The following is a 13213-nucleotide window of genomic DNA, read 5'->3' as shown; positions in this document are numbered from 1 at the left end:
CTGGTAAAAGAATTTTTTTTTCATTGAAGATTGTCTATTTGTTTTAGACAAGGAACATGTCTATTCTTTCCATGGAAGTATTCATACTAAAAAGGAATCAAGCAATGCATGTGACCTATAAAATATATATTGGAAAAATTAAGAAGTAAATGAATGGTTGCCAATCATTTGAGACATAAACCACAAAGTGTAAAACAAAGAATCAAGACCAAAATCTATGCCAGGAAAAATTTGCATAAATCATATAAAGAAAAGCAATTGAAAGATTATTTCGTTTTGGATCAATGTGGATATTTATGATGAAACAATGTCTTTTGAGATCAACTAAATGATGAGAGACTGAGACCTATATTTTGGTATTTAGGAAAATTCTAAAAGAATATCATATTATTAAACCCTATCTTGAATGTTTATCACTAGAAAAGGAAGCACAATTTTATATTATTCAGTATTTTCTGACTTATATTAAATAATTTCCCAACACTGGTGATAAAAGTGGTCATGGGTGTCAACAGAAAAAATGTCATGATGAATTCAGATTGGTAAATTAAAACAGGTGATATACTAGATCTCTTTGAACAAAAAGGGTCCATGATTTCAGAGCTCAAGAACACTTTTAACTTAGAGGGTCCATGATTTCAGAGTTCAATGTTTAGCACTTGTAAACATTAGTAAATATTTGCAATTATTATTTTTACCATTATTGCTGCATTGTCCATTTCTGTGCTGACATGTGATATGTGGATATAGCAATTAGCTTTACAAAAATAAAAAAGAGTTCAACTCAATTTTTCTAATTAACTTTTTTTTTTCAGGGAGAACAAGATATCTCATAAGAAAGTAAAATATAATTAATTTTTGAAAATAAGATTATATATAAAGACCACTGGCATTGATCTATAGCTCCAAATACTAAATAGCATCCTAATTCTTTATCTCCATTAAAGGAATCTTCTTATTTTAATGGTATTCTGTAACCTTTGCAATAAACTTGTCTCACTTTTCTGGGTATGCAACATTTAAGGAGTTAATTTTTGTTTTCACTCAGGTAAATATATATCTGTAAACTTATTTTAATTAATAATAGGTTGGTATTTGTTCTTAGTCTTATGATGTATATTCTCCACCAAAAATTGGGGTTTATAACATAGCTGATATACTCCTTTCCTAGCCAAGGTTGTATAGCCATACATATAAATTGTTATTTTAAATGGTAAGCCTAGTCAGCTAATCCAAATACTGACTGTGGGTCTCAGGTGCTAGGGCAATCACTCAGCATGTAAAATACCCAAAAGACTTCTCAGCCCAGAGGATATTCCTTGTTTTTATAAATATTGATGGACAATAGAGATGACTATATAGATGCATCTATTTCTTCTCCGAATTCTTATAAGCTAAACATGATTATCTCGCTCATGAGACCTAATACTTAAGACCTAAGAATATCACGAGGAAGAAACATCTGCTTTTTTATGTTCCCAAAGATTCTGAAAAATCATGCATTTAAAAGGTAAATTAGAATAGCTTAATGGTTAAAAATCTGGGCTCTGCACTTAGGATCCCTGGATTTTAAAACATGCTTTATATTCTTACTAATGATATGACCTTGGAAAAGTCCTTCAATGCTTGAGTTCCCCTCTGTGTAAAATTGGACACTAACAATAGCTACATCATATAGTAGTGGTGAGCATTAGATTAGATAATCCACATAAAGGGATTAGAATAGTTTTTAGGAAAATGTTTAGCATTTGTAAACATTGATAAATATTTGCAATTATTATTCTTACCATTACTGCTATATTGCCTATTCCTGTGCTGAGATGTGATATGTTCTCTTTTTAAATATGCTTATATTTTCTGTGTGATGATTACACAGCAAAGACAGGCACTGAAAAGGAAGGAAAACCTCTGTCTTACAAGGCTAAACACAGTGGTTGCACCTCCATATTGTTAACAAAATAACTATTGAAAAATATCTCTCTCTTTGAGATTCATTAAAAACCACATCATCTCTTTTGATGAGAATTTTTCGTCTTTTTTTTTCCATCTGAATTGTCAGAGAGAGAGAGAGAGAGAGAGAGAAAGAGAGAGAGAGAGAGAGGGAGAGAAGCGGGGGAGCGGGGGATGAAGAGGGAGGAGATGTGTGAAGGAGAATAGATTGAAATATTTGTTGATCTACACATTAAGCATTGCCCGGCCAGTGTTGCTCAGTGTTTGAGCTTCAATCCATACACCAAGAGGTTAACCATTCAATTCCCTGTCAGGACACATGCCTGGGTTTCAGGTTTGACCCCCAGCAGGGAGTGTGCAAGAGGCAGCCAATCAATGTTGATGTTTCTCTCTCATAGTTGTTTCTAACTCTCTCTCCCTCTCCCTTCTTTTCTCTCTAAAAAAAATAAATAAAACATATATTAAATAATAATAATAAATATAATAATGTGATATTGGGTCCTATTTCCTTATTAAGGGCTGGGATATTTACAAAGAATTTCAATTAACTCGAGGGGTGATAGTTAGAGATCTTGATATACAGTGTAGTTTTTCATCTACCTAATGGTGTGACTCACATGAAAGCCAGAGCCATGCAGATTCTAGATTTCAATGAATAATAAATTTAGCATTTATTATTCATAACTTTGAAACTTCCTAAGATTTACAGTCAAAAAGTCTTCATAAGCATAGTTGGTGCCTTTGCAATCTACTGCATTTGATTATAAACTTGACTAATTAAATTAATGTTTTATAGTCCTGGTAATAAGTAATTTTACAAGTCAGTTATTCTTTTAAGAAAATCAATTTTATTTTATGATTTGTGCTATATTAAAAGTAAGAACTGCTGTTATTTTTTAAAAGCTGATATCATTTTATTAGAGAATATGAAAAGTAGTCACTCTATCTGTAGAAAGCTCTTTCAATAATAGGTATTGGATAATTATGAACCTGATATTTTTCAGTGACTTTCTTGTTCTGAATGAGAATAGTCAATACTCTGAAATGTTGTCTTCTTTAACTCTATTTAATGATCCTTAAGATTTAATGCTTATTAAGGTGTGAATAATATTATAATTTTAGCATAGTAGTTTAAATTTCACATTAATTCAACCATTATCTTCAAGAGTTCAAATGAGAGACAGATGAATAAAACTTTTTTCTTTATTGTAGAAAAATTAGGCCAAATGAACATATTTTATGCCCTTAGGATGAAAACATGAATAGGAGTCTTCATGCTGGCTCCAGTTATATATCAGTCTACCATCCAACCCACCTCCTGCCATTAAATTTGTTCATCACAGAATGGAATATTAATTCTCTCCAGTGTTATATCTAGTTTTGTGAAAAGATAAAAAGTTATGTTTGGGATTTAAGAATTTATTATCAAGTTAGAATGGCAAAAACTATATACATAGTACAGTTAAAAGTTTAAAACTCATATACATCAATTATGTGAATATAGCAATTAGCTTTACAAAAATAAAAGATTCAACTCAATTTTTCTGATTAACTTTTAATTTTTCAGGGAGAACAAGATGTCTCATAAAAGAGAAGTGGTTTGCCCATAAGCATTTAGTTATTTAATGTATTTCTCAAAACATTTTATTCTCCTTCTACCTCATCATGCCAAAATTAATGATTAGGACTTGAGTAGGATGAGAGATTACTCATTTTCTACTATTACTTACATTCTTTTCTCTCTGTTTTCTATATAACAGACTTTGACGACCTCTCTTTAACAACATCCAACTATACATCCACTCCCCTCATTGCATTTCTGCTAACTGGAGTCCCGGGATTAGAAGACTTCCAAATCTGGATCTCTATCCCTTTCAGTTTTATGTACCTTTTGGCTGTGATAGGCAATGGCCTGGTTATGGCAGTGGTGGCCTGGGACAGGAGTCTCCATGAACCCATGTATTTATTCCTGGCCATGCTGGCACTCAATGATGTCCTTCTTTGTACTGTCACAGTGCCCAAAATGCTTCTCATCTTCTGGCAGGGCCCTTCCCCATCAACGTTTCCTGCGTGTCTCACACAGATGTTTTTTGTTCATGCTCTGTTCCTCTCTGAATCTGCTGTTCTACTGGCCATGGCTTTTGATCGCTATGTGGCTATCTGTGCACCACTCCGTTATGCAACCCTATTTACAGGCTCTCTCATCAGCAAGGTGGCCTTGGCTCTGGTGTTTCGAAGTGTGGCTGTAGTTACCCCTGGTGTCCTCCTCATTCTTCGTCTGCACTTCTGCCGGAGCAACATTATCCGCCATACCTACTGTGAGAACATGGTCATTGCCAAGTTGGCCTGCAATAGCATTGCCCTTAATAGCATTTATGGGCTCACTGCAGCTCTCCTCACTACAGGGCTGGACTTTGTTCTCATATCCCTGTCCTACTGGGTAATCCTGAAAACAGTCTTTAGACTACCATCTAGAGAAGCCCAGACAAAGGCCTTTGGAACCTGTGGAGCTCATATATGTGTCATCTTGATATTCTACACTCTGGCCTTCTTTTCCTTCTTTACCCATCGCTTTGGAAAACATGTGCCCAGGCACACCCTTATTCTCTTGGCAAACCTCTACTTACTGGTGCCACCTACCATGAACCCCATTGTTTATGGGGCAAAGACTAAACAGATAAGGATGAAACTACTAGTGCTCTGTAACCATTCAAAATGATCCAAGGCTTACAAAGCAATGAGAACAGGGAGTCCAGGATGGAAGACTAAGCTTGAATGTCATCTGAATTCTTCTGGGCAGATCATTTTCCAGAACACCTAACCTCCGGATAGAGCTTGAAATATTCATATTTCCAAGTGCTATCTCCCTAACACTGGGGAACAGGAAGCTAAAGGAAGTGTTCAGGTTCCATCAAGAAATATCTCAGCATATTAAGGTAATAAACAGTGGAATATCACTATAACAGCATAGAGGATTTGGGTATTTTTTTTTAATAATACACAATGCCTCTTCTGTGTCAATTTGCTATAGACAGGACAAAATGTAAACTCCTTAAATTCAGGGATTGGTTCTGATCCTAAACTTATTATTACATTCAGAGGGCCCAGAATATACAAAAAAAATTAATAAATATTTGTTTACTAGATAAATGCCTTAGCTAATCAAATAATAAATGCTGATGATTTTAAAATACTAGTTTCTTTTCTTTTCAGAAATCATCCCTTAAGCTCCCAGAAAATATCTCCTTCAATATCTCGGTTTAATAAAGATTTTTTGTTGTTGCACATAATAGAAATTTACCCTGATTAGATTAAGTAAACAAAAAAGCAGGTTCTGAGTAATGTCATGACATCCAAGGATAATTTGAAGATCTATGACTCAGGAAGGACAAAAGCCAGGCTGCTCTAGGGCCTCAACAGCAGGAAAGCATGGACTTCTTTAATAGATTTGGTGATACTATTCTGTCCCACCTGCAGCAATTATGGGACAATAAATATAGACCTGTATCAATTAGTTATATCCCTTCATATTTTTATTTAATAGGAATAAAACTGTGGCAGAGCAATTCTCAAGAGAAGAAATTATGGCAAATAGTCAGGATTATGTTCACTGGATTCATGTGGCTCTTTTATATAAGCACATGCCATTTCCCTAGTTTAGCTCTTCCCACACCAAACATTCTTGCTAATTGCATTCTATAGTACCTGGCACATACTTTATCATCTGTAAATCTATCTGCCATAATTCCTGCAGTGTAATTCCTTTTCCCTTCTCCTCTTGATTAATAAAAGAGCTAAATTATTTCCTTGACATCAGACAATGAAAAGGGAGATCATAAATATAATGTAAATATATGCATGGTCTAGTGGTTGAATTAATTGAATTGAATGCCTTGAAAATACTTTATATCATTCTCTTTATAAATGCATATGGTTCTAGATCCTATGTCTATACTTTTCAAAGATGAAAACTAAACAAAGGGGAAAAGGAAGACTTTTATACCTTTCAACATTTGTATAGATCTTAATAATTAGTACTATGCCATGTGTCTGCCCTGTGCTTTTGGAATAAATTGATCTATTTCCTGAAGCAAAAATAAATAAATAAATAAAAGTACTATGTTCTCACATGTCTTACTCTAGCTACTATTGGAACTGTGCCTCAAACAGTTTATTACCTGTAAGAATAAGCATTATGCTTTATGTAAAGAGGCATTTAATTATTATTGAATATATAAATGATAAAGAAATGAATGAAGAGTAATGAAATGAATCATGAAATAAAGAATGAATAGTTGGGTGTATTTTTTTTTTATCTTGGAAGAAAATATTTTACCTGTCATGAGTCCACATTTCATATCACTTAACATTTTTATTTCAAAATTTAGGCATATGGAATTTCCAAGTACCTATTTCTGCTCTCTGGTTTTAAATCAAGTATGTTTGTTCCCACCCCTCTTTACCTTATTTTCTTGATTCTGTTCCTAATTACCCCTCTCCTTTAGCACATTCACCTTGATGAAAGATATAACAACTAAAAATAAAGCAAATTATATGAATATAAAAATTAGATAATATTTACTGCAATAAATAAAATTGATAGTAAAAAAGGACATTTTGAGGAGAATGCAAACATTACCATCAGCTGTACATTGTTTGTATAAGTAACATTTAACTATTTATAAACATCTTTAAATTAAGACCTTCAAATACAAAATATGCTTTTAACCTATGGATGCTGAATACATAGTTGCTAGTGCTTGTGCTCCAAAAATGAAAGTTTTATTAAAATTTTGACAAAATATATTTTATGTATCCAATTAGTCAAACAACTTTATGACTTGCTGTTGAATAAGTTTTGTAGGCAGTCTACTTCATCCAAGCTTTCATTCATAACTTTTCCTCGGCTCTGCATACTTCTGTATCGACTGATCATTACTCCCACCACACACTATGATTCTTTGACTAGACTGGTTTCAGAACTTAAAACTATTAGAACAACATTTTAAAAGTCACACTGGTGCCTTAGCTGGTTTTGTTCAGTGGATATTACATTGGCCTATGGACAGAAGGATCCCAGGTTCAATTCCAGTCAAGGGTACATGCCTGGGTTGCGGGCTCAATCCCTAGTAGGGAGCGTGCAGGAGGCAACCAATCAATGATTCTCTCTCATTATTGATGTTTCTATCTCTCCCTCTCCCTTCTCAGAAATCAATAAAAATATATATTTTTAAAAAAGATAGTCACACTGGTCCCATAATAAACAGTTAACATCCTAATATATAAAAAGCCAGGGGCCGTCATGACTGAAACAACTGGACTGATGACTGAACAGCAGTCTGCGTGGGACGACCAGGCTGGCAAGCGGGTTAGTGAGGGATGACCAAACAACTGAACAGCAGGCTGCGTGGGGCAACCAGGTGGTAGGGGGGACATTTGGGGGTGACCAGACCAGCTGGGGGGGGCAGTTAGGGGCAACCAGGCCTCCAGGGGGGCAGTTAGGGGCAATCTGGCCAGGAGGCAGAGGCGGTTAGGGGTGATCAGGCTGGCAGGGGGGCAGTTAGGGGCGATCAGGCAGGCAGGCAGGTGAGCAGTTAGGAGCCAGCAGTCCCGGATTGTGAGGAGGATGTCTGACTGCCAGTTTAGGCCCAAGAGGTCCCGAATTGGAGAGGGTGCAGGCTGGGCTGAGGGGACCCCCCATGCATGAATTTCATGCACCAGGCCTCTAATCTATATATATAAAAAGCCAGCAACCAGAACACAGTAATGACCTGAATGACAGAACAATCGGTTGGTATGATGCCCACTGTGGCCTGCCAACTGGCTGATCAGGGGTGGGGCCAGTGGCCAACCTCCCACAGCCCCTCCCCTCAGCCAGCCCTGCCCCTGTTGGCCTCCCCTACCCTGAACAAGGGCACTGGCCAGCCAACCTTCTGAGGCCCCTCCCCCCGGCCAACCACACCACCAATGGGCCCCCACCACCCAGATCAGTCTATGGCCCCTCCCCTAGTCAGCCCCACCCCCTCCTGGCCCCCCACTCCAATCAGGGAAGGGGCCAGATGGCCAACCTCCTGTAGCCTCTCTCCCTGGCCGGCCCCACCCCCAATCAGTCCCCCCACTCTGATCAGAAGGCAGGGCCAGCCAGCCAAACACCCATGGCCCCTTCCCCCAGCTGGCCTGCCCCCAATCAGCCTCCCCACTCCATTGGCCCATGGCCCCTCCCTTTGGCTGGCCCCACACATTCGACCCCCCACTCAATCGGTGGCAGGGCTGGCCAGCCCACTTCCTGCGACCCTCCCCCCGGCAGACCCAGCCCTGATCTGCCCCGATTGGGGGCTGGCCTGGCGGGACCCAACCTGCACATGAATTCGTGCACTTGACCTCTAGTATGTATATAAATCTGTATATATAATATATTACATATAATATAAACTATTATATATAAAATATAAACACATTTATAAACAGAGAAAACAATCTAACAGGATACACACTCAAATTTGGAGGAGTCTAAATGGATAATGGATGGAAAGGAGTAGATAGTGCATGATTTAACTGTATCACTACAGTCTGACTTTTTTAACAGTGCAAATGTACTCAAGTTTAAAGATTGCTGAAAACATTGTTTCTTATTGCACTTGGATTGAATTTAGTTTTTTTTTCATAGATCTATAAGGTCAATGACCTGTCCTGTGCCTCCCTTTAACCTTCTCAAGAACCACTCTTTCCCTTTACTTACTTTGTTCCAACTATCTTACCCTTTCTTTTCCTCAATCCTTAGCAAGAATCTTCTCTCAGTATGAAAGTTAGCCTTTCCATTGTATTCTGACAAACCTTTTCCTTGCAATACTCATTCACAGTTCTTTGAATGGCTGCTTTAAATGTTATCATTCAGGTCACACTTCATTAACCCCATCAAAAAGGTCTTCCTGACCTTTTTCCAAGTTCTTCCTATCTCTAATCAGTCTCCATCACATCAACTTCTTTCCTCCATCAAAGATCTTTTCTATTTCCTAAAATATTGTTTTTAAAATCAGCTTATTGTTGAATTTTCCCACTACAACAAATATTCCTAACATAATGGAACTTCTCTGCTTTGTTTGTTACATTCTCAATCTCTAGAATATTACCTATTACCTAGTGAGTAGAAAATAATTGATTTAATGGATAAGTGCAGGAATGTAAAAAAATTCTATGTGCATGGTGGTCATAAAGTTTCTTTGGAGGATGATATTCAGAGTAATAAATATGCATAGTTTGTGGGGGTTTTCTTTACTTCTATTACATTTCTGTCACAGTTGCACAAAGAATTGACCTTCATAATTTTTCTAATCTGTGGAACAATGAAAATACATATATCTTGGAACTGGGAAATGATTAAGAGAATTATAGAACATAAAATAAAGGATTTATTTTATAACATTAAAATTATAACTATGAAAACCATAGCATTAATAGATATTTGTTGCATTATATTTTCTCACAGAAAATTAGAAATTATGTATATTCACCCAAGTTCAAAATTATTATGTAAAGTCAATGTTATAAATTGGAAACAATTTCACGTAAATAACATCTGCATAAACTGAGTAATTCGGACCAACCATATGTCCCCAATGAAAATAGTTTTTATTTTATAATGAACTAGATTCCAGAGAAGAAATGATTTGTTTTTTACCCTCTTTTTTGATCTCTAATAAAAATGTGGGAGATTGACTCTGAAAACTGGTACTTTCTTTTGCTCAAGAGTTTCTGCTCTGGCAGATGTCAAGGTCCCCCTGGAAAAAGCTCCCCAGGGCTCCTGAGTCATTGTCTTGGATCCTGAGAAGCTGTTGCTTTAGAACTATTAATATGGTTGAGGTTAGCTGAAAAAAGCAGTGAACCAAATAAAAACAGACCAGGAGCTCTGTTGCTACAGGGCAGTTAAGGTAAAAAATTAACACAAGCATCTCAGTATCTCCCTTCAACACCAGATGAAGGAGCAGGAGGTCCTGGCTACCTCCTTAAGGCCAAAGGGATCAGAAAACAGAATGACATTGGAAGATTAAAACGAGTGCCTAGTAGGGCGTGAGGAAATGATGGGGTGACTATTAGAATCTTCTATAAAGGAAACATAAAGTCATTTTATTACACCTTTTACTTATTTGTCTCAATTCAAGGTCTGAATCAACTGTAATATTTCTTAAACCACAGATATTAATTGGTTTTAGGATTTTTTTTTCCCCCAGTAGCTTTAGAGTCTGCACATCTGCTCTTGTTTCTGGGAAAGACAAGTCATACAGTTGAGGTTTTCTAAGGATAATTAATGCCAGTGAAAAAGGCGCCCCGTTGAGTCAAGCCCTCGGGCAAAGTACACACATCAGCATTTGGTGTTTGTAAAAGAGACCCAAAGATAAGCAAGATTATTTAACATATTTATCAAGGAGCTGAGAATGAGGAACTCCAGGGTGTGAGACAGAAAAAAGCACCTGGGAGGAGAGGGCTTGTGTGAGTTTACTCTTTTTTGATTCTGCATTCTCAGGAATGCTACCTGCACACCTCAAGTCTGAAGCACCTATCATTGTTGCTGAAGTGAGAAGCAGAAGCATTGCGCTCTACTGAAGAAAACTCTGTTCCTGTAATAAAAAGGGAACAAAAAGGAATAAATTCCAAGCAAGTATGTCTTTGTGGCTTCTGGAGAAATAGACTGAAAGATGGTGTTCCAAATAGAAACGAGGTAGTCTGAATCCTTTGTTTTATTACACCCTACTGCAAAAATAATCTAAGAATATCTGAATTTCAAACTCAGGCTTCAGTTACTAAGTCTCCAGAAGAAAGTGAAGACTCCAAAAATGGTGAGTCTATGGTTTGATGAATGTGGAAAGAAAGTCTTTGTACAAAACAAATTCTCCTGACAGAAGAGCCATTAGGCTTACACTATGGGCCAAGTAATCCTTAATGTGCAATGTCTGTGAAATTTCACAGTAAATATATTGTTTGCTGTTTTGCATTTCTAGAATTGCATAATTTATCTTTATAGCTATCCTTAAAATTCATAAAATTTTGTCAGGTTTGGTCCTTTTAAATGGAATATTCGTTTCTTTTCTTTTCTTTTTACTATTCTATTAATTCTCCTTTTTTTCATTTCTTTTCTCTTGATTTTCTAGGGATTATTGTTTGTGTTGTTTGAGAATCCTTAATTCAAAGTTTATTTATTTTTATCACACATATAATAAAAGCAATGCAGTCTATTAATTTACTACAAAGTTCAGAATTGAAATTATGCCATACAGATGGCAAATGTTCTCATATTTTATAATGTTGTTTGAACTTGATTTACTCTTTACATATTAATATCTGGTTTCTAAACGATTTTATTTGCTGAAATAGAGGTATTATTTAAAATAAATCTTGAACTATATAGGGTGAGGCAAAAGTAGGCTTATAGTTATTCACATGAAAAATAATACAATAATTAATAAATAATAACATAATAAACTGTGTCTGGAGTAGTCACAACTGTAAATCTACTCTTTCCTCACCCTATATACATTGAGCCAAGTTCTTATTTCAGTACCAAACAATTTTAGATTGCCTCTTTGTCTTTCATTTTATTTATTTTCAAATGAGAAAAATTTTCCTATGCTTAGTGATTGCTAACTCCAAAATTGAGTGATATGTTTATTTCTTCTCCCATGGCAACCTCTAGGCCAGTGGTTCTCAACCTTCCTAGTGCCGCGATCCTTTAATACAGTTCCTCATGTTGTGGTGACCCCCAATTTCATTGTTACAAATTGAACATAATTAAAGCATAGTGATTAATCACAAAAACAATATGTAATTATATATGTGTTTTCCGATGGTCTTAGGCGACCCCTGTGAAAGGGTTGTTCGACCCCCAAAGGAGTCGCGCCCACAAGTTGAGAACCGCTGCTCTAGGCTTTACTACTGTCAATTCTTTTAAACTCTGACAAACACCTGAAGTAGGTGTTGAGGATCACACCCCTGAGAAGATGGGAATCTTCTATATATTTCCCAACAGAGATGGACTTTTTTGTGCAGTCACCTCTTTGTTCTATCAAAATAAGTGTAAGGAATATAGTTAATAATATTATTAATTATGTATTGTGCCACGTGGGTACTAGACTTATCGGGGATCACTTTGTAAATTATATAAACATCTAACCACTATGTTATACACCTGAAACTAATATAATATTGAATGTCAACTATAATTGAAAAAAATGATAGAATCTGCTATTTTTATTTTTGCAGACTCTCTACTACCTTAATTTTCATCAATTTTTCTTGTTTTAATTTATATATTTTGTTGTTGTTTTTTTGTTTTTATTTATATATGTAATTTACAATGTACCACTATAATTGTTCTTATATATCTGGTTATAAACTGTCCTCAGAGTTAATAGTGGGACTTGTAAGCATAGCATAGCTTAGCTATACATTGTTAAATCCAGCGACCTCCCAAACTTTGTAGTCTAAACTTGTTGGATGGAAAGGTTGGAGAAAATAAAAGATGTTTGAAGAAGGAAGAGAATAATTATTGCCTGGTTTGAAAATAGTTACCAGCCATGTGAGGATGGCTCCTAACTTTTGCTTAGTCTGAGGAGACAGATGCAGAATGTGTCTGGATTTAGAACCTTTAGCTGTCACTCTTTTAGCTCTCATTCCTTGGAAAAGGAGCCTAAAACATGTGCAATTAAAATTCTATATCAATGCATGCTAATTAATGTGACATAGTGGACAGTCAAGTGAAATTTAGGAAATAATCTTTTGTTCTTTTCATTCTACAATGCCATTCCATTTAAATATATTTCACAAAGAGCTCTGGGCAAATTAATTTTAAACCAGGGTAAGAAAGTTAAGGTTACAGTCTTTCATTGTGAACTAGATTTAGCTTACAATTTTCTCTTTATTTTAAAGGTTCAGAATGCTTCAGATCCCAAACTAAGCATCTTATCTATGAATCCTCTGACTCATACAAGTGGAATAAATATCCCTATCTATTGGCTAATAAAACTGCTTTTTCATATAACTTCACTGCATTAATCACATGGGAATTTAACCATCGATTTGCACCAATTTCTCTCCTACTAGAATGTTAATATCTAAAGTTAGGTATTGGGTCCTATTTATCATTTTATCCTCAGGGTATAAAATGTTGTCAAGTATTTCATATAAATTAATAAATAAAGGCAGAATTAACTAAGTGGACAAGTAAATACGAAAGAATCTACACAACTGAACGTAGCTAGAAGTTTTCATC

The 13213-nt window shown here is 35.9% G+C and overlaps 1 protein-coding gene across 1 annotated transcript; it reads left to right on the top strand.

Moving 5' to 3' along the window:
• Nucleotides 1-1497: 1497 nt before the first annotated feature.
• LOC102432552 (olfactory receptor 52Z1-like) lies at nt 1498-4669 on the top strand. Its single transcript, XM_006094611.3, has 2 exons — nt 1498-1510; nt 3711-4669. The coding sequence occupies exons 1-2, from the start codon at nt 1498-1500 to the stop codon at nt 4667-4669; spliced, it is 972 nt and encodes a 323-aa protein (XP_006094673.3).
• The last annotated feature ends 8544 nt before the right edge of the window (nt 4670-13213 follow it).

This window comes from Myotis lucifugus, unplaced genomic scaffold (genome assembly GCF_000147115.1).
Source record: "Myotis lucifugus unplaced genomic scaffold, Myoluc2.0 scaffold_138, whole genome shotgun sequence".
Taxonomy (NCBI): Eukaryota; Metazoa; Chordata; class Mammalia; order Chiroptera; family Vespertilionidae; genus Myotis; species Myotis lucifugus.
This window is presented reverse-complemented; position numbering and strand designations above follow the sequence as displayed.